Genomic DNA, 26,302 nt, shown 5'->3' with positions numbered 1-26,302 from the left:
GGATGTTGATTGTAGCTCATAAATGCATGAAATGTTGAATTTTCAAAAAGAACGCCAATGGAACATTTTATATCGGTTAGACGCAATAGAGAGCTAAAGTGGTGAAAATGTGGGTGCTTACTGTGCGCTAATGGCTTAGTAAAATAGAGTTATCTCCCTCAGATCAGTGTTTTGTCCGAATGAAATGAAACTTTGGTCATAACTAGTTTATTATATTCAAAACATCACATCAAAACACTAGGGTCTTTGGCCGTTTTTTATCCGTTCTACAGCATATGTTCTAGATGGCCCCCATTTAGCTTTTGTTTTTATTTTGGGTCACCTTGTGCTAACAATAATTTTCAGGGGAGATAATTTTTATTTTCCCTTTTCTTTAAGTTTTCTGGGTAGTCCAAGAACCTGACGGTAAACCAGGGAAAATGATACAAATCTAATTGATGCGTATTTACGGTTAGGTTTGTTGCGAACCAGGATATAATAATCCTAACTCGCTACAAAAGAAAATAATGAAATGAATGGAAGGAAGGAAACAAAACTCAATTGCTGAATAAAATAAACATGTTTATTTTCTGTTGAAAATAAATGGTTTAGGTGGAACACGTGTTTAGTTCAGTCGTGACGACTACGCGCATGGAAAAAGAGGAATAAAGTAGGGGAACGAGAAATGGCAGTCCAGCGTGTAGAAAAAGAAAGAGAGAGGGGGTGGACCTCAGTAAAGCCTGCGTACATGGTAGTAGTCGTCCACGTGGAAGTGTCTTCAGGCCACAAGCTGTGAACGCGAACTTGTCTGGTTGACGAACCAAGGCAAAAGGGAAGAAAGAGGAAGTTGAACATTTGTTGTTGACTTTTATACCGGGTCAGTGTTCTGACTGCGCATGTCTGGATTTCCTTTCAGGGGAAGTAACGTTGCCCATGTGTGTGTACATGTGCGCGTATGTGTGCATACATGTGTGTACGTTAGTGTGTGTGTGTATGCACATGAATGTGAGTGTATGTAGGTGAACGTGAATATATGTAGGTGTCTGTGCGTATGTGCATGCGTACATGTGTGTGTGTGCGTGCGTGTGTGTGTGTGTGTGTGTGTGTGTGTGTGTGTGTGTGTGTGTGTGTGTGTGTGTGTGTGTGTGTGTGTGAGGAAAAACATGTTCAAACGGATTAAAGCGGATTATTTAAATACGTTCTTTCAATTTTTTGTTACTGTAGCAAAGCCTATAATATTAATAACACCAACATCTAGTTTTTTTTTACATTACAAAAAATAAAAATGTGACGATAGTTATAGAGGAATTGTAATTTTTTTTAAACAAAATTGCAATTTATTTTATATGCTCGACAATCATCGTCGCATTTTCATTTTTTCTAATGTTCAAAACTAGATGTTAGTGTGTGTGGGAACGTGATGAGAATTAGCAGCGAACCGGATGTTAACGCATCCACCATGAGAGACAAAATGAAAAATCGTCTTTTGCACATGGCTCCACGCATCGCTTCCGCCTGGTAAGAAAAAAATGAGATAACCACAAAATAATTATCGAATAATGGCAGAGCTCCGCGCCTAAAATAAACACCTCAAATATCACAGTCACTGGGAGCCGGTGCGCCACTATAAAACGAGGGATTTGATGGAACCAAAAAGAGGGAAGAGGAGATTCGCCCTGCTGCGTCAGTGAACGCACGGACAGATTCTCCCACCCGACCTAAAGAAATGAAGAAAGAGGCGGGAAAAGAAGACGAAGACGCCGGGCTGCTAGCTGCTGATGAAAGAAGTCACCCGCTTTCCAGTTACAAACCAGGACACGCATCACCGACAGCAGGATGACCGGCCTACCTTAACCATCTCCATCGTCCAAAAGATAAGTTCCATTTTACGAACATTCATTCCTCGTCAATTCATACATACCTACAAACATTTTACGAACATTCATTCCTTGTCAATTCATACATACCTACAAACAGTTTACGAACATTCATTTCTTGTCAATTCATACATACCTACAAACATTTTACGAACATTCATTCCTTGTTAAATCGTACATACCTGCAAACATTCTACGAACATTTCACCGTAATACAAACTGTCAAATATCTCCATCGGACAATCCATTCTTCGTTAAATCACATTCCATCCTACGAACACTTTGCCTCTTATAATACAAGTTGTTAGTAGTAAATAAAATCGGTTCTCAACCTTCAATATTCGTCTGTCTTTAATTATATGGAGTCAAAATCTACACACTTCCAACGTTGTTCATTTCATGTATTCTTGGTTGTGACCTTTATGGCATCCTTTCCTACCTCTAATCCTTTTTTTATAAATACCGAGGCCATAAGTGTTATTAATATTATAAGCTGTGTAAAAAAAATTAAATAAAATAAAATAAAAAATAAAAATCGTCACAGCTTTAAAAGTTTCATCCTGGTTTTATTAAAGAGTTTCATTCTTTGTATGTTTTTTAAAGGTTAAAAAAAAAAATTTTAAACCTTAATATTTACTTTTTAATTAAGACAAAAAATTGCCGCAGCTTCTTTTTTAAATGTTTTCATCTAATGAAAATAACGTTTGCTGGTTTTGCCTTAATAATCGCGTAAAGGCTACATTTTGTATTATTAGCAAATTAAACTTTGTTACATAGAAATAAATAAATAAATCGCCGCAGCTTTCTTTTTTTTTTTTTTTTTATGTTCTGATTAAATAAAACATATCGTTGCAACATTGAGCGTCCTCAACTATGAGATGAAAAAAATGAACGAATCTCTTAGTAAAAAAGAGTTGTCTCCCTGTGCAACAAATTGTAAAACAGCGCCAATTATTCCTGGTTGATTTTTCGTTTTTTTTTTTTGTTTTTTTTGTTTTTTTAATTTATACTAATTTCGCCATGACACATAAGTACATAATAATGTTTTCCCCTAAAATGCGTAATGTAAACAATCACCGATCAAAGTATAGTATATGTTCTGAGTAATAATTACTATTACCGACATAAATTATTTTAAAGGAAATGCTATTGGGAAGTTAGTCAGAAAAAATATTTTTCTTCTACCTAACCATTGTGACCTATTTGGGTTTCCACAAATAAGTATTTCATATAAGTTCTGTAAAGATCGGATCTGACGAAAACGAGCGAATTTTCTTTAGATCATTAACTGACTAAACAAAATGTTTTCTCTATCCGGTATTTACGGAATTTTAAAGGCTTGCAACTTCTATTAATTGAAATATCTTTTTATTATTATTATTATTATTTAAAAAAAAAACGCAAATACGTAACAAGTGACTAGGCAACGCAAAATAAATTGTTTTTGATAACGGTATTCCCTTTAAAATAATTCATGTCGATGTTATGTCCTCGGTTAGAGAAAAATAAATCCTTTTTAACTGGGATGTTAAATTTCCCCTGCATTAAAAACTGACCTCGTGACTCATTTTGTCCTTATAGAGAAACACGTAAATTGGAAAAAACATAAATTAATAATAGCAAGGGAGACAATCCGTGGATGGTTTTAAAAACTTAGTTATCTCCCCTTGATAAAGAAAGAGGTTACTATTGATCAAAATAGTGAATTGATGATCAACGAGCTGTAAAAAGGAAGCAGACGATAATTAGACAGTTCTGAAGTGTTATGATTGTACTTGTATATTTTCATGTGATACAGTAAATGTGCCAACAAGGCAGCAATTCAAGGTGAAATTGTATCCGCTTCTACAAGGAGTGTTCCAAAAGTAATGGCTCTTGTTTTTATTTTTATTATCATTATTATTATTATTATTATTATTATTATTATTATTATTATTATTATTATTATTATTATTATTATTATTTCGCCCGAATAGATCAGAAGGGTGTGCAAATTGCATTGTTATGATGACAGAACTTATGCATTTATGACCTGAAAGTGTCATCTTTCTGTTGCAGTTATTGACAATGCGAGAATCTAAGAAATCAATTCCTGCCACGGACGTTTGTCAGAAACATAGATGTGTCTTTGAATTCCTAGCAAAAGTGCATTGAGAATTGTGGTGACCATGTAGAATAATAAATTCTGGAGCATGAAAAGTCCGTCGTTTTAATGGTGACATTCCCGTCTTCGTAGCTCTTCAACATTTTCAGTTAAAAAAAAATGGAGGCTTCACTTTTGGAACGACCCTTGTATGATAAGCATGCTCTGGACACATATGTATTGTACAGCCATCATTCATCGCTGGAAATAGTGTATTAAGACTGATGGTGACTATGTAGAAAAATAAATTCTAGAGCACAAATAATCGCTACTTTTAATGGCACCACTCCTGTCTTCGTAGCTCTTCAATGTGTTTAATTTTAAAGAAATTAGGAGGCTTTAGTTTTGGAATGACCCTTGTATGTAAATTTTTGCTCCCCCTTCCCCCTCCATACATGGCAACTGAATCATGGGTGTTTTATTAAGTTCACAAGTTCTTGCGGAATTTTTAATTTTGATTTTGAATGATGTGTTTCCAAATAAATTTTCATTATAATACCTTTGCTTTATATATCATTTTAAAAAGCGTTTTTCGCTCTATCTAATCGTTTAAATTACAATCGTTTTAAAGCAATTATGTCTTCTTTTCAGAACGTTGAATACAAGATGGAAAAAAAAGGCAAATTCGTAAAATTTTCTTATTTCAATTCAAGCTAGGCTGGAAAGCTGCTGAAACAGCTCGTGATATCAACGAAGAGTTTGGCCCAGGAACCACTACTGAACGCACAGCACAATAGTGGTTCAAGAAATTTCGTAGCAGCGACGAGAGTCTTGAAGATGATGAGTGTAGTGGTCGGCCATCGGGTGTTGAAAACGATTAAAGCTTCTTTCTTAGAACTGCACGCCTGTGGAACTCTGTTCCGTCTGCCTGCTTCCCACCTGACTACAACTTGGATATCTTCAAGTCCAGCGTTAACAAATTCCTAATGAACCGCCCTCTTAAGTAAACACTTCATTAAATCTCCACGCTAACGTACTGTACTTGCAATAACCCTTATCCCTGAGTGGCTTCCGGGCCTTGATAAGTGGTGACCACCGTGTAAAAAAAAAATTAAGAGCCTTAGTCGAAGTCAATTCATGCACAACTGTTCAAGAACTTGCTTCTGAAATAAACATAACATATACTATATACGATGATTTCCAACCACTTGAGATCGGAAAGACAATAAAAAAAACTTGATAAATGGGTGCCTCACGAATTGAATGACAACCAAAAGAAACGCCTTTATGAAGTGTCATCTTTCTATTCTTTTACGCAACAAGAAAGATCCATTTCTCGACCAGGTTGTGAGTTGCAATGAAAAGTGGACTCTTTACGACAACTGCCGATGTTCAGCTCAGTAGTTAGACAGCTGCTACGTTCAAGAGGTAACAATTAAAAATATGAACGATATGAAATATGATTTTAGGAAAATGATACTTTCCTTTATTTACAATAATAGCAAAAGAAACGAAAAGGTTGTACACAAATTTTTACAATAACAAAACAAACGAAAAAGGCTTGTTAAAAGATACAGTGGTTTAGAATTACTACTATCAATGCTAAAAAATAATAAGCATGCTCTGGACACATATGTACAGCCATCATTCATCGCTGGAAATAGTGATTAATTTGCCTCATCCGCCATACTCTCCAGACATCTCACCTACCGACTATCACTTTTTCAAGTAATTTTCTGAGTGAGAAATGCTTAAAAAACCTAAGCGATATCAAAAACGCTTTCAGCGACTTTGTCGGCAGCAGAACGCAATTTTTATGCTCATCTTTTATTTACTATTCAAACGTATCTATTGTGTCGTGGAACAACAGTGAAAATAAGAACAATCACGTCGAGGTTCGGTTAAGGAACAAGTGTATTAACAATAATGTACAAAGATAGGAAGTTTGGATATCTGCTGGGCACTCGGCTAGCAGTTGAAGTGCAGTCGCATCATCACACCGGTGTTGAAATTACTAGCGCTATTTATAGTGCTAATCCGTGTAAATTCCTCTGTTCAAGGAAGGCCGGTATAACACCCCTCTTTGAAAATATCTCGTCTGGGATTAATAACGTTTTTGTTTTGGGTTCACCCTAATCAATTCTGTTGATTTCCGTTTTCTGTTTGATCTTCTGTTCTCCAGAGCTGTCTCTGGTATAGCCACTTGAAACACTGTGTCCATGATGTCCTTCTCAGGCGATCTGGTCACCTCACTGTTCGAGTATCTTTTCCGAATTTGGTTAGTGTGACGTTTGTGTATGAAGCCTGGTCCCTTAATCATGTAGACCATGTTGCCTATTTGTTTCTCAACAATGCCGGACTCACAGAAAGTCTTATTATTTTTGTGAATCTTGTAGAAGACTCTTTTGCCAACTTTATACCGTTTTTGTTTTTTTTTTGTTTTGTTTTTTTGTTTTGTTTTTTTGTTATCAGCTTTTTTAGGTTTGGCCTATCCTAGTTTGGTAACAACTTGTGAAAAATCGGTCTAACCTTGCGTCCGAACATAACCTCAGCAGGTGTCTTCAACATTTCGATGTTTGCATTCGAAGTGACTCTGAAGACTTGTAGAAACTGTTGGATTGACTTATCCGTCGGCAATCCACTAGCTTTTTTCAGAGCTCTCTTGAATGTGTCAACAAATTTCTCTGCTTGTCCATTACTTCTTCGGTGGTATGGCGGAATGGTTATATGCTCGATTAGATGACCCTCGCAAAACTTTTTAAATTCTGTAGACGTAAATTGCGTTCCATCGTCTGTAATAATGCAGTCTACTACTCCACACCTCGGGAATAGTTCATACAGGAAGTTGATAGTTACCTCGGATGTGGGATTCTTACATTTTAATACTTCCGGCCATCTAGATAGGCTGTCTACAACAATGAGATAATAGAACCCATCTAGCAGTCCTGCAAAATCTAAATGAATCCTAGACCAAGGTCGGTCCGGATTTGCTCACGATCCGAATTGAATCGGAGGAGTTTTCATAGCTAATGCGCATCCTCTACACTCCCTGATTTTTCCTTCTATATCCTTATCCATGTTTGATCAATAAACGAAATAGCGTATAAGGCTTTTCATTCTTGATATACCTGGATGTCCTACATGGAATTTCTTGAGCATTCTTTTCTGTAATGTCGCAGGAATTACGACCTTGTCGCGATATAACAGGACGTTATCACAAATTGAATAAATTTCTTCATCCAGTTCATTATTGTTGATCCTTTCTTTCATGCGTATAATAAATTCGTCCACCTCTACCTTACTCTTAATCTCATCAAGCATTACTGGAAGTTCTCTTATTCTGTCACATAACATATATTTTACTCCAACTTCCACTTGAATGGCTGCTATTACCATATCCTCCAATGGTTCTGTCTGCTTAGGTATTAACCTCGATAACCCGTCTGCATGACCAAATTTTTAGATGGTACATACTCCATTTGAAAATTGTAATTCAGAAGTATGGTACCCCATCTTTGGAGTCTATTCGCCGTGTGTTGTCGTAGTCCCTTTTTCGATCCGAAAATCGTTAATAATGGTTTGTGGTCTGTTTGTAACAGAAATTGTCTACCGTGCAGGAAATGATGAAATTTCTTTATCGTGAATATAATGCTTAGCGCCTCTTTTTCAATTTGTGAGTAGTTCTTTTCGGCTGGCAAAAGTGATCGGGATGAATGTGCTATGGGTTTCACTTTTCCATCATCCATTTTGTGCAAAATGCATGCTCTTATGCTATAGGAGCTGGCATCGTGTACAACTATAATTTCACGCTTGGGATTATAATGTGCCAGAAACAAGTCAGACGTTAAAGTCTCTTTAATTTTCCTAAATGCTTCTTCGCACTCTTGCGTCCAGACCTATTTTTGGTCTTTCCTTAACAGTTCATTTAAAGGCGACCTAAGTTTTGCATATTTGGCACAAATACATTGTAGTAATTTGCCAAACCTAAGAAACTTTGTAAAGATGCAATATTTTCTGGAGCAGGCATATTCTTTATTGCACTCGATCTACCTGGATCCGGCCCTCTTCCATGTTTATCGATGATTTGCCCCAAGTATTTTATTTTCTCCGTGAAAAATGTACATTTTTTCCTGTTTTACTTTACATCCATAATCCTGGATCCTTTTGAATACTTGGTTTACATGAGCTTTGTGTTGTTCTTTGCTAGCACTTTTCATTAACACATCGTCCAGGTACCCTACTGCGAAATCCAACCCATTTAACATAATATCCATAATTTGCTGAAAAATCGCAGGGGGCGACTTTGACCCTAAAAGGAAGTCTGTTAAACTTGTACAATCCTTATGGGTATTAATACATAGCAGCTTTGAACACTCCTCATCGACTAGAAGTCCGCATCACTGAGGTCGATTTAAGAAAAATATTTCCCTCCATTCAGTTTCGCAAATATCTCATCAGGGCTCGGAAGAGGATAATGGTGATCTTGTAATGTCCTGTTTAAGCCTGTCGCGAAGTCGGCGCAGACCCGAATCTCCTTACTCTTCTTTTTGATGTAAACCGTTGGTGCAGCCCACTCAGCATGATCAATTTTTCCGATGATACCCATGTTTTCGAGTCTTTCTAATTCACCGTCTATCTGATCTATAGCAGCGTATGAAACATTTGTTTTCTTTCTGAACACTGGCTGTTCATTTACTTTTACGTCCCAACCCGCCTGAAAATATGTCTGGAAAATTCTCTTTTAACTCCCTCTTAAGTTTTTCTGCCTCCACATTCGAATCCTCAACCTTTTGGCAAAATGAGCTTAAAGGCAGATCCCATAGTCTAAACTTTTCGAACAGATCAGTTCCAAAGAGGTTGTTTGATTTTCGCATGACAAAAATTCTTGCTTTTTCGGTCCTGTTCTGGAAAAAAATATTCTCCTTCGAGGGTAATTTTTTCGCCACTGACGCTTCTTGCCGTTTTATATGATTTAATCATGGGGGGTCCCCCAAGCCTCTTCCATGTCTGTAAATTAATAATGGAAATGTCAGACACACTATCAAGCTGCAGCCTTACTTTCTTTTTAAACATTTTGACCTGTACATATTTCCGGATATTTTGTTCCTCAGGTTCAATTTTCGTAAGTTTAATGGATGTCTTTCTACCAGATTTTTTTCTACAATGCGATGCTTTATGCCCTTTCTGGTAGCAATTGTCACATTGTTTGAATTTGTAGGGACACTCATTGTACCAATGTTTATTTCCACACCTCCAACATGGTCCAGGTGGATCTTTTCCCTATTTCTTTCTCTGGTTATTTTTTGAAGTTGAATTTTTCTTTTGATCGATATTTTTAATATGCAACACTCTGCTTTCCTCTATGTCACGACTGTCTTGTTTCAATGCAATAAACCGTTCAGTCTTCCGCTAAGTTTTGTAGTTTTAAATTCGGTTCGTTGTCGAGTATATTTAAAACACGATGCCTGATTTGAGTGTCTTTATTTAAGACCAGCCCTTGCACAAATACTAAACATTTAAAATTATCTGATGATAATTCCTCCAGTTTAAAATCGTCACAATGCTTGTTCACTACACTGTAGTCGTCTTCCTCTCTTCTAGTAACATTCATACATTTATATCGCCTATGGAAAAGAGACGTTTTGCAGAAAACAGTTCTGTAAGTAACGTAACTGTTTCTTGGAAGCTCAACTCACTGGTCTTTTTTGGGGGGGGAGAATAAAATTCAAGAACTTTGTATACTCGGCTGTTTCCAATTTCCTTAGCAAAACCCTAACTTTTTCGCGTCTGACCAGGTACTACAATCCGATATAAAAATATCCTCATATCATCTATAGTACTGGACGAAAGTGACATCGTCTTCTGGATTATAATTAAAATTTTCAATAGCGGCCCACACAGCTGTTTGAGAAAATGTGTTATGATTATGGTCCGCTTTAGTTAACTGTGTCGCCTCCAGAATTTTTCTTTGTTCCTCCTGTGTTTTCATCAATATTTCCTCAAAGCGTTTCTGTTGTTGAAACATTTTTTCTTCAAATGCTTGTTTGAATCTCTCTTCTCTACTTGTTGTTGAATGTGTTGCTTTTGCAACGCAAGATTTTGATCTGCCTGGAATTGGAACAATTCCAACAGTGAATCTTTGAATTTCGCATCCATCATGTGAATTCAGTTTACAATTTACGCTTGTATTAAAGAAATATTCCTTAGTAAAAAAAAAAAAATCAACCAAGTTTTCTTTCCCAATTCTTTTGTTTGAAGAACAACAGTTTAACAGTCCTTTTGTAACTTAACTTGTTGAACGTTATATTTCTAGTCTTACTAGAAACAATCCAGCGAAATAACATTTGTTTAACATTTTTATTTGCCCGCATTTTTACGTAGCAAAAATAAAATCCATCGCTTTGAATATCCGACGAATTCGTTTGGGAAACTTTTAGTTTTTTTGTTTGTTTGTTTTTTGTTTGCTTTTTTACCCTCCTTGCCTTTTGCAAAAAATGCCTTGATTCTTTACGTGTTTGCTAAGCACAAATCACGTACGTGAATAATTATTTTTCACGGTCTGTCTCTTTTTCTCTTGATAAAGTCAGATGTTATCGAAATAACGATAAGCTTACACGGTATTTGCTAGTTGGTTTTGGACATTTAACTTTGCAGAAGAACATTTTTACTGTAGAAAAATGGCTTCTACTGAAGAAAAAATGAACCCTTTTTCCCTTTCTAAAACACTTGGTAAGTGTGTTCAATTATTAAATAATTGACAACATTCGCATTTTTCGCTGTAGATTTTGGTAGCAATTTTTTCCCCCGTCACCAAATTACTATTGTAGTAATTAATTTGCTGTTAATCCTTGCGTATCCAAATATCTGTTGAAATGACGAAGGTGTTCTGCCGTAAAGATTTTACGAATCTTTATTTCAATCACTTTTGGTGATTCTCTGCAGTGATGGTTGTTTTGATTCCTTGTTGCCAATCTGTTGTGTCGTGGCACAACAGTGAAAATAAGAACAATCAAGTTTGGTTAAGGAACAAGTGTATTAACAATAATGTACAAAGATAGGAAAGCGTGTATATCTGCTGGGCACTCAACTAGCAGTTGAAGTACAGTCGCATCTCTCTCACTGGTGTTGGAATTACTAGCGCTATTTATAGTGCTAATTGGTGTAAATTCCTCTGTTCAAGGAAAGCTGGTATAACAGTATAATTGTTGCGGCCCATACTAATAGTATATACATAGTTCTGTGCTTATAATTTTTTTTATTCTTTAATATATCGGACTGTCCATGAGGAAGACCATCTTTAGGTTGATGGGAGATTTTGTTCTTTGGTATTTATGTATAAGCGTTAATGAAGCCCCACTGATATAAGAATAATAAAATATAGATGCTGCTGCTGATGATGATGATAATAATACAGAAAATTTTTTTAAAAACCATGGGAGAAATTGGAATCAGAGGGATGATTGAGAAGATACAACGGATAACAACAATGAAAACTGCAGAAATATTAAGGAAAACTCTTAAACATGGAAACTAACACCACACATAAACTGGACATAAAAACGCAAAGGAACATCACATGGAATCATGAAAACTGAAACGTGTGTGTGTGTGTGTGCGTGCGTGTGTGTGTGTGTGTGTCTGACCATAAACCGGCACCACACCAAATAAGTGAAGAGGGTCAAGGTAGATGGAAAGACTGAGGAGAGAAAGAACTACCCAGACCTCTGCTGGTTGAGTGCAAAGAAGATTGGGACCTTGGGGGAGGCCTGTTGTCACCCTAATTCCAGTGTGAAGACCAAATAGTCGCAGCCAACAAGGAATCAATGTAAGCGGCTGTTGCGATAATGCAAATTCTTTTGCCAAGATTATCGAAAGAGGTGGAGAGTACTGAAAATCTGGGGAGACTTCTTGTCACTCACACTTCAGAGAACACCACAAGTTGTTCTCAAAGAGGAATCTTTGATGATGGTTTGTGTGACTACTCTTAGTGAGTAAAAAAAAAAGAAAATAATAATAATAATAATAATAATAATAATAATCATCACGACAATGGCAAAAAGTAGACATTCGTATATGCAGATAACTATATATAAAATATCAGTAAGGGCCAAAACAATTGTACACTCGTATGTGAAAATAATGGAAATAATGAAAAGGATGAAAATAATGGAAATAATATTCTAACATTGTGGAGAAAAAAAGTAACAAACCAAAATTATTTCTTTGTTCATCAACGTTTCATCCTTATTTCAAGACATCCTCAAGATAATCAATTAGAACCTTTTCACGTTACAAACACAATATTTGTATTTTATTTCTTCAAAGCAATCATCCCGACGACATCTTGAAATAAAGACAAAGCTTTGATTAACAAAAATAATTTTGGTTTGTTCCTTTTTCCTTTCTCCATAGTATATTATTCTAGCGGAGATGGAAGGGGTGGGCTCCCGGCTTTGCCGGGTCAAAAAATACGCTTAAATATGATATTTTAATCTGTTAAGATTTCGTATATATTATTATAGAGTAAAATACGCCAAAATATGATATTTTAATCCGTTCAGATTTCGTATATATTATTATAGAGTAAAATACGCTTAAATATGATATTTTAATCCGTTCAGATTTCGTATATATTATTATAGAGTAAAATACGCTTAAATATGATATTTTAATTTGTTCAGATTTCGTATATATTATTATAGAGTAAAATACGCTTAAATATGAAATTTTAATCCGTTCAGATTTCGTATATATTATTATAGAGTCGTGATTTCAAAAGTAAAAAAAAAAAAATATTTGTGTGCCATCATCTAGAATCGAAACTGAAAACAAACTGTAGCATTCAAAGCTGGTGATGTTACCACTGTATGAACGTGACACGCATATGAACTGACAAAAAATAAACTAAGACGAATGTACAAAATGTATAAGGATTTTTATTAATTTTGACCCCTTTATTTTAACCGACTAAAGACCCATAAAAGAAGCGTCCATAAAAAATATAATCAATTGAGGCCCGTAGCGCCGCTCTGCAACTTTTAGTTTCGGTAGAGATAGAGTTTGAAAATATGGAGACGGACAAACAGACATAGTGAGTTTTATAAATTAGATTACCCCCCTCCCCAATTATCTCATTATAATAACGACAGTTGTGATTTAAAGGAAATAACTTATTCATTTCACACTGGCGGGACCTGTGGAAATTCCACAGTGGACTCTTTCATATGTAATATATTGATGTTGGCATTTTTGTGGATGTTCAGCGTAAATGGAGACACTCTGATATTATTGTAGCTCTTTTGCTAAAACTGCAAAAGTATATATCTAAGGTAGCAGGGACGCCCGGCATAGCCTGGTCGTAAAATATGCTTAAATATGATATTTTAACTTATGCAGATTTCGTATATATTACTATAAGAGTCAATTTTCGATCCATTATTATATATTATAAACCTGTGATTTCAAAAATAAAAATATATCCATATGGCTTGGGTGCATCAGCTTCAATCGAAACCGAAACCAAAATTTATGAAGAAAAAAAGAATGTATGTATATATAACTTGATTTCTTACAACTATAATCGAAATCGAAACCAAAACTGCTGAAGAATTTATGGTAAAATTATTTATTACAGGAAATGGAAAGGCATAATAGTTAAACAACAGACACTCGGAAGAAAAAAAATAAATGTGATACAGAAAATAACACACACGCTATCGTATTAATATATAGATTAAAATATTTTATGTACCAAAAACAGTTTTTCATGAAACTATTTTAGTTAAAACAATGTTGTAATAAAATAATTCATTTAGAAAAAGGAACTGAGATTTATTTTAAAAGACCACAAACAAAGCTTTAATATTAACCCTACTATTAGACTCATCTGCCCCTCAAAATCAGATATAGGACTAGTTAGTAAAAACATATTAGATAGAATTATCCCCAAAATCAAATCTGTAATAAAATACCCACTATGGCAATCTTCCAACCAAGTAATCGACTGGTTTTCTAACATTCAAAATAAGAATAACAGTAAATTTCTTTCTTTTGATATTGAATCATATTACCAATTAATATCGCCGATCCTACTAAATAAATCTCTATTAATCGCGCGAAAACTAACTAATATAACTCAAGACTAAATTAAGGTAATACTTGTAGCTAGAAAGTCTTTAATAACCTTTGATAATAAGTATTGGACCAGGAAAAATACCCCTAACCATTTCAACATTTTAATGAGCTCGACAGACTCGGCTCAGGTCACCGACCTAGTTGGCCTTTTCCTTTTAAATGAAATTCATTGTATACTCCATAAACAGTTCAAACTTGAAGGAGGACTATACAGAGATGATGCACTTTTCGTAACTAACTCTACAAATAATAATTACGAAAAAGCAATTAAATCTCTACATAAATTATTTAAAAATTATGGACTTACTATAAAAATCGACCCTAATAAAAAAAATTGTTAATTTCTTAGACATAACCTTAAATCTTGAGAACTCTACCTTTGAATCCTATCATAAACCTAACCAATCTGTACTATATGTCCATAATGAATCAAACCACCCTAAATCAATATTGAAATCAATAGTTCCCAATGTCTCTTTAAGAATTTCTAGGCTGTCTTCTAGCAAATCTATATTTAGCAAAAATGAAAAATATTACAATAAAGCCCTTAAAAACTCAGGATACAATTCACAAATTAAATTCATAAATAAAAATGATAGAAACATAAACTGCATTGAAAATAAATCTACTAAGAGCGTAATAACCTACAATATGGCAATGTCTTCCCATATACGAGTTAAAAAAATGAACAAAAGGCAAGAAAAGATAAAACCAAACCACAAGTATTAGATGCTAATACAAATAAACAGCAAACCAAAACCCGTAAACGTAAAAACAGACATAAGGAGACCCTATGATTCAACCCTCCATATAACAAAAATCTTGAGACAAACTTAGCCAGAGAATTTTTTAAAATATTGGATAGAAACTTTAAAGCCCCCCATAGATATAATAAAATATTCAATAAGAATACAATCAAAGTGTCTTACTCTACTATGCCAAACCTTCATCAAAAAATAATTAGTTCTAACAATAAAAAAATTAATAAACTACAAAATACAATTATACAAAATATAGCAGGCTGTAACTGTAGAAGAAAAAATAAATGTCCCCTACAAAAAATGTAGTCTATAGCTGCACAGTATCAAAAACCCCAAATCTAAATGAATTTAATAGCAACCATTACTCAACCACCCGATTAAATAATGACACCAACTTTAACCAATCTACTAATCAAATACAAACCAACCCACCATATAATAGTCCAACACCTAATCTACCGAAAAATAATTACACTAAACAAGAGGCAATATATTTTGGTTCCACATCTGGCTTAATAAAACATAGAATTTCAACACACAGATATTCATTTAAAAATCACTCCCTGTTAAACCAAACTACCCTATCTAAGCATATTTGGCGATGCAAGGATAACAATATTTCTTTCAATTTGAAATGGCAAATAATAGGGTCTTATAAAACATACAAACCAGGAGATAAATTCTGTGCACTGTGTACAAAAGAGACCCTAAAAATTTTAAAATATGAAGATATAAAAAATAGAACCACCCTATTAAATGCAGGAGAAGAACTTATTTTCGCATGCAGTCATAAACGTTGGTTTAAATTTAATAAATATAAACCACCTTAAATCATTAAAAATGTTACTTATTAATATTCAATATTAAAATTAAACTATAACTTGACATACTTATTAATAAAAATTTTTGATCATCAATATTATTGTTATTAATTGATCTGATATATCGACCATTATTATATATTATTAAAATATATTCTTAACCTTAACCTATGATATATTTTTAATTTCAATAAATAAATAAATTATCAAATATTAAATTCAATAATTTCAAAATGGATTATAATATATTATTTGCCTGATTTATTAGTTCTTAATAGATTAAGTTAAACACTAATTATCTCCCTTAATTAAAGAAATAAGATTATCTTCCCTTTTCTTTCTTCAGTTTTAAATTTAGCGTTTTAATCAAACGTATGCTAACCGATATAATTAGCGTTCTTTTTGAAAATTTATCATTTCATAAGTTGAAAAGCTACAATAAACATCCATATGAATACTTTGACCTTAGTTGCTGATTTCAAAAGGCGAAGAATTAAAAGGTAAATAATTATATATATTTTTATATATATATATCTGTGTATGTGTGTATGTATATATATATGTATATATATGTGTATGTATATATATATATATATATGTGTGTGTGTGTGTCTATGAACTTTATTAGAAATATAATATTATATTTAAACCAAATTCAAATTTATAATTTTATCATATTTTATTTCTATCTTTAACCCATATTAATTTTCTTATCAAGTAAATGCATACCTTTATTTTAATTTTTTCCAGATAAATCTGCCTATACTTTTAATGCTAGCTTTATTTATGGTGTCTTTTACATATATTAAAAACCCTTCCCAATACTTTGCTGATGAGGAAACTTTGTTTGTTAAAAATACTATATGTAAAAACTATTGTCCGTGGCTTAATATCTACCACAATAAAAACACTGTTTTCCGAAACGATCGTACAAATTATTGATTTTGTTGTTGTTCCTTCTTGTGAAACGGATTTTTAATTTAATTCTAATTAAACAAATGTAAAGAAAAATAAACAATGAAAAAAAAATAAATAAATAAATGCTTGATTTTTGTCCCCACCGCCCGAGTTGTTTTATCGTTTTTATTACGAAATAACTTAAAATCAATTATTTCTTAACAACTTTTGAAAGATAATACCCTACATTTTATAGAATTAAAAACAGATATAGCAGGGAGAACATGCTAATCGATTAGAACCTAGAGTGTTCGTAAATGTATTCTGAAATTTAATGTCTATTCCAGAATAAATTTCAACCAATCAAATTTGCTGAAAAGCGTGACACACAAAAGAACACACACGCTATTGTATTAATATATTGATTATATTGTAAAATGCGATTGGGAATTATTTCCACTGGATTGCAATTGCGTTTGCTTCAAACTTAAAAGGTGGAGTTTAGAATTTTTGATTATTTTTAGTCGCGTGCAAGCGACTCTATAAGTCACTCCGTCGGTCCGTCAGTCGGTCTGTCCGTAACACTTTTGTGCTTGGCCTTTTTGGTTAAGATCAAATGTCTGTTGTTAATAAATGCTGTTCTTAGCTTTTTAAGCTTTTTTGGGCCTTTTGGCCAAGATCAAAGTGTAGTATCTATCAACTAGACAGGGTTGGGAGGGTCCTACTAATCACATTTTTGTTTTTTCTTCCCCCGTCCTCAACACAAATGAATTATTGTACCATTTTTATTGTCATCTTTTTTATTTTTACACGTCAATAAAAAATGTTTTAAAAATTGGGAGTTAAGTTAAGTAGGACGTCCCCCAGTATGAAAGGGTGAATGCGGTATTATGGTGAAAGAAGATACTAGCTGGGAGAAACTTTTGATTTTGTTTAGTTCTGGAGTGACAAGGATGACCAACGACCCCCACAATCCCCCCTTTTGAGTTGGCCATGTGCCTAAGTTTTTTGTTTATTGTTGATTTTCACTGTACTTTTAACATGAATAAAGGATTTAATATCTCAAAGTGTAGTATCTGTTCTTACTACATGCTGTACTTATGTTTGTAACTTTGTGACATAAAGTGGGGGATCACTTTTCTGTATTAATTTAATGTAAAATGATCACACTTTACAACCAGTCAGTCTCAAAGCCATTCAAATCATTCTCCAGATCATTCAAGTTGTTTTTGAAGGATTCCAGTTATCTTTTAAGCATTCAAGTCATTCTTAAGGTCATTCAATTTATCCTTAAGTTCATTAAAGTCATTCTAAGTCATTTACTTTTTATTTATTTAAGTCATTTCAGCCCATTTTTTTGGTCATTTTAGTTTATCTTTAAGAATTTTATGTCAATCCTACATTCACGCATTCATTTATTACACGAGAGCACGCGACTAAAGGCTATTGACCTTGTTTTTTTTAATTCACCTCCAAGATATTATGCCACCGAGATATACGAAGCGTAATGATTAGGCATTGTACCCACAAGGGCATCCTAAGTGGAGAGTTGTGCAGCAAGATGTTTGTTCACATTACATTTAAATTTCTGCATGTTGTTACAGTCGGGAAAACAAATAGCTGGGAGGGAATTTCAAAAAGAACGATTCGTAGAAAGAAGTTATAGTAGAGTAAAAAGTTTCTTGGCTTCTGGGAGCCTTTACAATGAAGGGGTGGGATTTTGCTGCTGGTCAGGTTTGTCAGGAATATTTATGATGAAGGGTTACAAGTGCAGCAAATTCATCGAAGCACATTCCATAGAAGTACTTGCAAAACAAGCACAGCAGTGCAACATTGTGGTGATGGGACAGGAACTGCAACTTGATGGACAGTGTGGAGCATATTAGTTTAGAGACTAGTGGTTGGTACACCGGTCCGTATATATATATATATATATATATATATATATATATATATATATATATTTGGAGGTACAGAATTTATAAGTACATTTGAAAATAAGCAGAAATCTCTCAAAAGCTCTTTCGGCTATCATCTCATCAGGAGAAATCGATAGCATTCAAATAATATTAATGGCGAAAAAAAGAGCAATCGGGGATCTTTTATGAATTAAAGGTGCTAAAAAGGATAATTAAAACCAATAATTTAATTTAATAAAGCGATTCAAATAGCACTGCGAGTGGGAGAAAAAAAAAAAAAAGAACAAGGGAAGTGGTCAAAGTTCCCTGAAGAAATTTAACGCTTTTAACTATTCCTCCTGTCGGCACAAAGGAGGTTTAAAAACTGCGATAGAGACAGATTCTATAGTTTTTAAATGATTTTTAGAATTCGCTCTATGAAATATCATATATATATATATATATATATATATATACTAGCAAAAGTACCCGTCGTTGACTGGGTTCAAAAACAGCCTACAGAAAATGGACTGATAGGTTATGAAAAGGAAAGATTGTAAAGAGATAGCTTTTAATTTGGGGATATCAAAACCAAAGCAAAATAGGATGAAAGTAAAAATAAAATAGATAAATCCCATAATTTATTATACCATACCTGTTCACACTGAAACACTTATCACAATATTCTGGATCTATATTAAAAAACCTTGTTAAACTTTGTGACATATTTACATTCTATGGAGGTCAGGTGCGAACGAACACCTCATAATTTTATTATACCATATTTCTTCAAACTGAAACATAATTATAAAAGTATACATACGCAGATAGATATGAAAAGTCTATATTAAAGTTTGTGCCTATTTCCATTCTATGGAGGCCAGGCATGAACGCAGACCCCACAATTTTATTATACCATCCCTATTTAAGTTAAAACATACTTATCAAAGTATTCTTATGTACATCTATATCAAAAACACTTGTAAACGTTGTTTTTTTTTAATTTTTTATTTCCATACTTTGTGGACCAGTACGAACGCAGACCCCACAATTTTTATGAACCACCGTTCTGCCAGATCAAACATACCCATTCCTGTGTCTCGATACATCTTCTATCATTATATGTAATCAGTTTTTTAAAATAGTCAACGATATAGGAGCCTATTCGTGACCAGACACACACACACACACATTCAGCTTTATATTATAGATATGGTTGTATCGTTTTAATTTCCTAGATGTAAATCTACCGAAACTCTTATGTTTATTAAAGTGTGATTGATGAATGAACGGAGTGTTTTTTTTTATTTTTGATATATAAAAAAAGTTCCTGAACTGAGTCTTTAGAATGATATTTGTCTGTAGTCCAACGATATGGATCTCTGAAAAGTGATTGCTGCAGAAACATGTATGCACATATGTAGCTAATAACGTTTCTCTCTCTCTCTCTCTCTATATATATATATATATATATATATACACACACACACACACACTAGTGTTGGGATGATTAATCGGAATCAGTATCGGAATCGGAAAAACTGATGCCTATTTTCCGATGCCAAAACGATTCTTTTGTCTTTTTTTTTTTTTATTTGATTTTGTTCTAAGTAAAATCTTCCATTGTTGATAATAAATGATAAAATAATAAACATTTATTGATTTTATAATATCAGTAAAGCTAAAACCGATACATCACTCTCCACAAGTGTATTTTGACGTTTAGGAAAATATCTGCATATTTAACATGAAAATCAGGAAAAATAACAATCTTATAGTTAAATAATTAGAGATGTATAAAGAATCGGAAATTGTATCGGAATCAGGAATTTAACACGAAATCGGTAATTGTACCGGAATCGAGGAAAAATATTGGAATCGTCCCATCACTAATATATACGCACACAAGGTGGAACGATTGTCGCCCTAGAAAAGACGACATGATTCCATTTCCGTTTGATGAAAACTGGTTTTCTTTTTTTTTTTTTTTGTTGCAGAACATCTACTAGTTGTCTAGCTGTGTACAAATCCCAACAGCGATAGGGGCCTTTTATCATATCTGAAAATGACATACTTTTTAACGAGCGAGATCAGAGATGCGCCATTGTACAATTCATGCTCTTTACCAATACAAGTTATAACAAGAACACTATTTCCAGCACTCTTAAAATGCAAATCCGGACAGTTCAATGCTTTAGGGAACAGCTCAATACATCTGACGACCCACGGCCATGGTCTTTAGTGTGGTTTTAAGTGAGGGCCACATCATGCCACCTCACATCTTTAAAGTCGGCTTGAAAGTAAACAAAAAAGTGTGCCTGGATATGCTGAAGTGTGTGGTGATCCCCTGGTGCAATCAGGTGGCCGCTGGCAGACCTTGGGTGTGGCAGCAGGACTTGGCACCGGCCCACAAGTCCAAAGAAACCCAGACTTGACTTCAGAAGAAGTGCTATGATTACATTAAATAGATCTCAGCTCTACTACATAATCAAGATACCTGAATTGACTTTCTTTTTTTTTCAATAAAAGTTTAAAAATAAAACTGTAATGTTGTTTTCTTTATAGCAACAACTTTATGGTTCCACCCTGTTAATAGAGTTTGGGATGTGATGTTGGGTGATATTATTTATAGTAGTATATTTTTTTAAAGTTTTGAAACATTAATTTTATTTGTTCATCATGAATATCGTTACAGAATCCATTAATGATTAGGACTTGTTTTATTTTTTTAGTTCAAGGAGTAATGCTTTTTCAGTGGAATAATATCAATCCCTGGGGCACAACCACATCAATTTATGATTCCATCGAGAATGATGTAAATAATCACCCAAAAGTAAAGATCAGCAAGGGTGATAACTCATTTCATTAAAGAATATAATAGAATGAAATCTCCAGGAAAAGAACATATTCGTTTCAAATAGCTAAGTGGTCTTGGCTACTTGATCGAATTGAGTAATACAATCTAGTAAGTTGTTTGTAGTCGTAGCTGGTAATTTGCTTAAGCTTTAGGCTTTCAGTGTATCATTCAATGTCTCTCCCAGGCTGCTATATTCATCCGTATTTACGGCTTACACATGCAAATCATATTGTTATGAGGAGGGAGCCTGATGTGTTCATATTAATTAATCCATAGAAGTTTCCTACCTTACAACAAAAAATTTTATTTCTTTTTCTGTATAATCCAGTACATACTGAACAATTATATATCTATATATATATATATATATATATATATATATATATATATATACACACATTAACACACTGCCCAGCTTTGTCCGCTTGTAAAATACACTTAATTTTAATTTATGCAGATTTTGTATTTATTATTATAGATTCAATACTATATTGATTGTTAAATTGTATCCAATATATAGTAATGATTTCAAAACTTTAAAAAAAAAAAAAAAAAAAATGATTCAAGTGCCATCAGCTAGAATCTAAACACAAGCATATATCTCTCCAGTGTTATAAGTCTACATGAATATCAAAACTTTCAAAATAATGTGGTTAAACATAAATGTATATTTGTACACACGTAGAAGGCACAATTTTAGTCAACTTACGTTTGCCAAGTCCTAATTTTTCAATTTTGAATCCTTAGCAGCTATTTTTACCAGCTAAAACCAAATCGAATTTGTTTCATAGGTTCGAATCATCTAAATAGATCAAGTCTCAAGTTTGTAGACCAAAAAAATAACAGTAGTTTGGTAGAGAGAATGTTTTGCACACAGACAGACAAATTCACTTATATATATATATATATATATATATATATATACATATACAATAGCAGGCCGCCCGGTGTTGCCCGGTCATAAAATATGCATAAATGTTATATTTTAATTCATACAGAAACTGAGGCGTGCATGTGAGTATTACGTTTTTTCTAAATAGTTCACTTCTTGTAAGTAAAAAAATAAAAATACTCAAACTGAGATTGAAACCAAAACCTAAAGACAGTAAAATAAGTATGAGGACCAATAGGCAAGCTTGGTACGGTCTTTAAAAAGTGTTTTCAAACCTACTTATTCTTACCATAAGGAATCTGTCATGCAAACGATTCACGCATACGCATTCGTGAAACAGTAAACAAGCACATAAAAATCCAATGACCCCCCCCCACCACCAGGTACCAATTTTTCAATTTTGATCCCTTACCAGCCTTTTATGTTTTTCCAAATGAAAACCGATTAAAAAGCTTTCCACACGTCTGAATACCCTACATTTTTTTGTTTTTTACATTTTCACCCCAAACAAGGCACATTGCCACTTTGGTGTAGGGGGCAGGGCTACTATCAGGGGCAGCAACTGTTGCACTATGTTGGGATTTGAGCAGCAAGATGTTGGTTCACGTTACACTTGAACGTCTGCATGTCAGTACAGTTAGGGAAGCAGGGACCTGGAATGGAATTCCAGAGTCTAGCGATTCTGGGGAAGAAACTACTGGAGTAGAAAGATCTTTTACATCTAGAGATCTCTACTGTGTGGGGGTGGGATTTAGCTGCCTGTAAGGTTTGTCGAGGGTGTCTACGTCGTGAGGGCACAAGTGTCTGCAGTTCGTCAGAGCATTCACCATTAAAATACTTGTAGAACAGGCAAAGGGATGCAACGTTTTGTCGATGGGACAGAGGCTGAAGCTTAGATGCCAGTTCAGGACCTATCAGATTGGCGACTCTCTTTTGAACCTTGTCTAGGAGCGAGAGACTAACAGCAGATGCACCAGCCCAAATGTGACAACAATACTCCATACATGGGCGAATGGTGGCCTTATAGAGGTACAGGATACTTTCAGGTGTCAGTAGTTTTCTAGCACGGTAGAGAGAGCCTACAAATTTCAAGTTTGTAGATCAAAAATTTGTTGAGAATTAATCTCACGAACACACATCCTCACTTTTATAGATATAAGTAGCAGTGGTGTAGTGGTTATCGGCACGGATTATGTTCATGGCTTCCTGTCTGAATTGAGGTGAGGTTACTGTCTCACTTTCACTGATGTCCTTGTCACACATATAGGTAATAGACTAGACATTCAAGCCTTGGTAGAGTAACTCGTCTTGGAGGAAAAATTATCTCTACAATTATATAAATGCAACTTTGTCTGTGTGTGTGTTAGTTTGTTCCTTATAGACTCTGAAATGACTGAACAGATTTTCTTTAAAATTTACAGAACTTTAGTGTATAAGTCTGGAAGTGATCTTAGTTAAGTTTTGTCTCAGAATACCTCCAATAATTACTGATAACCAATAATCAAAACCGTTACTTTAATTTATCTATCATCGGTAAAGCCATTTTTTCCATGTCGTCGCTTAGCAACAATGATAGAACAGGGGCGAGTGAAAATTCTGTGGGTAATATGAGAGCGTGTTTTGTTTTTTTTTGCCTGATGTCGTCTGCACGTTAAAACTCTTCGTAAACTTCTTAATTTTATTTTCATTAACTGCAAAGAATTTTATAAGACTTGAAAATGTACACGTTTTTTTTTTTTTGCATGATATGGTCTGTAGGTTCAAATTCCGCACGTAAATTTCTTAATGTTTTTTCTTCATTAACTGGAAAGAAGTTTATATAAAATAATTTTATAAAAGAAACAGTAGATTCTCTAGAGTGCAATGTAGAATAACATATATTTTAGACTAAGTTACTGCATGGAGGCATGTGAAGATTCCTCCCAGGCGATTTCACGGATTTCGATGACAATAAAAATATAGGAATGAGAAATATTCGTTGATAATCATTCAATCCCAGGAAACGTTGGGTCTCCCTGCTAGTATAAAATAAAAATACATTAAAGAAAACATATATAAAGTGTTTTTTATTGAAGAAAACGAATTACAAATATAAAAATATACACGCTAAATTCTTTATGAACGAAACATCTCTACAACTACTGGAATGATTTTTCGAAAAATGGATGAGAAATACATATTTCTTTGATTTAATTACGCTTTCAATTATTTAAACTTTCTTTTTGTAGTTACATGCAGTACCATGATTTTTTTTTTCATTTTTATTTTCTTTCATTTTTTTTTTCTTTTTTGATATTTTGAAAATTCTGGATGAAAGTCAAATGATTTTACGATTTCAAAAAGTACATTTTGAAATTTAGCCAATACAATTTTTCAGTTATTTCTTTAGTTATATCTGATATCAAAATCTTTTTTTTACATTAAATGTGATATCATTTTAATATATTATTTCAAATAATATAATTATATCATGTTATATCATTTTTATATAATATTTAAAATAATGATACTGCTTTTATTCATTTTTTTTATGATTGTTTCGTTTTTGATAAGTAATAAAAGTCCAATGACTTTATGATTTACAAAAAATACATTTTGAAATTCAGCCAATACAATTTTTCAATTACTTCTGATACAAATTAGTGGAATTTGAATGGTAATATAAAAAGCGAAAAGAAAACATATGTAGAGATTAAGAAGTTTCCCATTAATATAAAAGATAGCTGTTCTTCAGGAAAAAGGCATCTTCGTTTAAAAAAAAAAAAATTGTAAAAATTAGAAACTGTACACAAAAAAAATGTCCTTAGAAATTCGATTATTGCATTGGCAGCAGTTTTGGCAGTATCAGTTATGGGAAAAAAAAATTCCTGTCTTTGAATCTTTTGCTAATATCCGACATAACCACCTCTTGTATTGATACTGCTAAGCGCAAAGCCAATAGCTGTGTAGAGGACAAGAGAAGCGACAACCGTGACGACGCTCCAGAAGAAGGAATGCATACTCCATTTGAACGAATAGGTTAGATCCCCTCGTTTGTAGGCCCGGTCAGACATCACTGGAAAAAAAAAAAGGAGAAAAGAAATTTTACATTTTGAAGACTGGTTCAAGGACTATGTTTCTCATGAAATAGGAACTTTGGGTCACCCAATGAGGTTACTGAAACATTGGCACTGTCATGATTATGTAGCTTGTTTACTTGAAATTAAATAAAAGGATATATGTATATATGAAAGAGGTTTTTTTTCCTCCTAGTATTTTAAGACTGCTGAAAACAAAAATGACCTTCTAAAAACTAAAATAAGACAGCGTTTGTAATTCAAGAGAAAAAAAAATAGTGGCAAATTAAGGATCACGATCAAAGGTTAAGGGTAAGATGTTAATTGGGGTCAACTTGGCCTTCGGGCCAAGATCAAAGTGTAGTATCTGTTCCGGCAGATACTGCAAGCTATGACTAGCAAAGACCAGATGTGGGGGCAACCCCCACATGCCTGACCTTTAACCAGCTCCCATTTCCCACCTCTCGGGAGCTGGTCCCCTTTTTCCCTTCCCCCTCCCTTCACTCCTCACATTAAAAATTGGCCTTGTGCCTAATTTGCTCGGTGGGGGAGCAAATAAATACCATCTGTTCTTCAGATGCTGCACTTCAGTTTCTTGTTCTCTGTCAGTGGAGAAGAAATCCTTCACGACTGAGACAATTTTTATTTTTTTTCCTTTTCTCCACATTAAAAAACGACCCTGGTGTCTAACTCTGTCCCGTGGGGAGGCATTGTAAATAGGAACAATGTGATGTTTGTATTTAAAAATACTTTTAAAAAATTTAAAGAAAACAAAAAGCAGTTGTCTCCCCCTTCCTCGTAATCAGTGCATTTGTTTTTTTTTTTTTGCAGTTACCGTAAAACTGCGAATACTGGCACCTATGCTAAATTCTAAAAAAAAATGATCTAATTCTGCAACAACCCATGGCATAGTGGATAAAGTATTTGGTAAAATTCAGTTGTAAGTTACACTATTCTCGAGGTTAAACATTCAATCTTCAGTGTGGGTGACACTCAAAATACAATTGGGAATTACTGAGGATAATGGCTGATAAAATGAGAGCATGC

The 26,302-nt window shown here is 33.8% G+C and overlaps 1 protein-coding gene across 2 annotated transcripts in view; it reads right to left on the bottom strand.

Moving 5' to 3' along the window:
- Positions 1-24,954: 24,954 nt before the first annotated feature.
- LOC145256235 (uncharacterized) overlaps positions 24,955-26,302 on the bottom strand; it is a 95,233-nt gene continuing 93,885 nt past the window's right edge. For both annotated transcript variants that reach the window (XM_080114882.1, XM_080114881.1), the window contains exon 3: positions 24,955-25,254. In XM_080114882.1, coding sequence (XP_079971008.1) covers positions 25,085-25,254 — 170 coding nt within the window. In that variant the 3' untranslated portion in view covers positions 24,955-25,084. The remainder of the gene's footprint in view (positions 25,255-26,302) is intronic.

Source organism: Euprymna scolopes, chromosome 32, assembly GCF_053919585.1.
Source record: "Euprymna scolopes isolate OS-2025 chromosome 32, ASM5391958v1, whole genome shotgun sequence".
In the NCBI taxonomy this organism is placed as follows: Eukaryota; Metazoa; Mollusca; class Cephalopoda; order Sepiida; family Sepiolidae; genus Euprymna; species Euprymna scolopes.
Note: the sequence above shows the minus strand (reverse complement) of the source record. Positions and strands in the feature narration are given on the sequence as shown.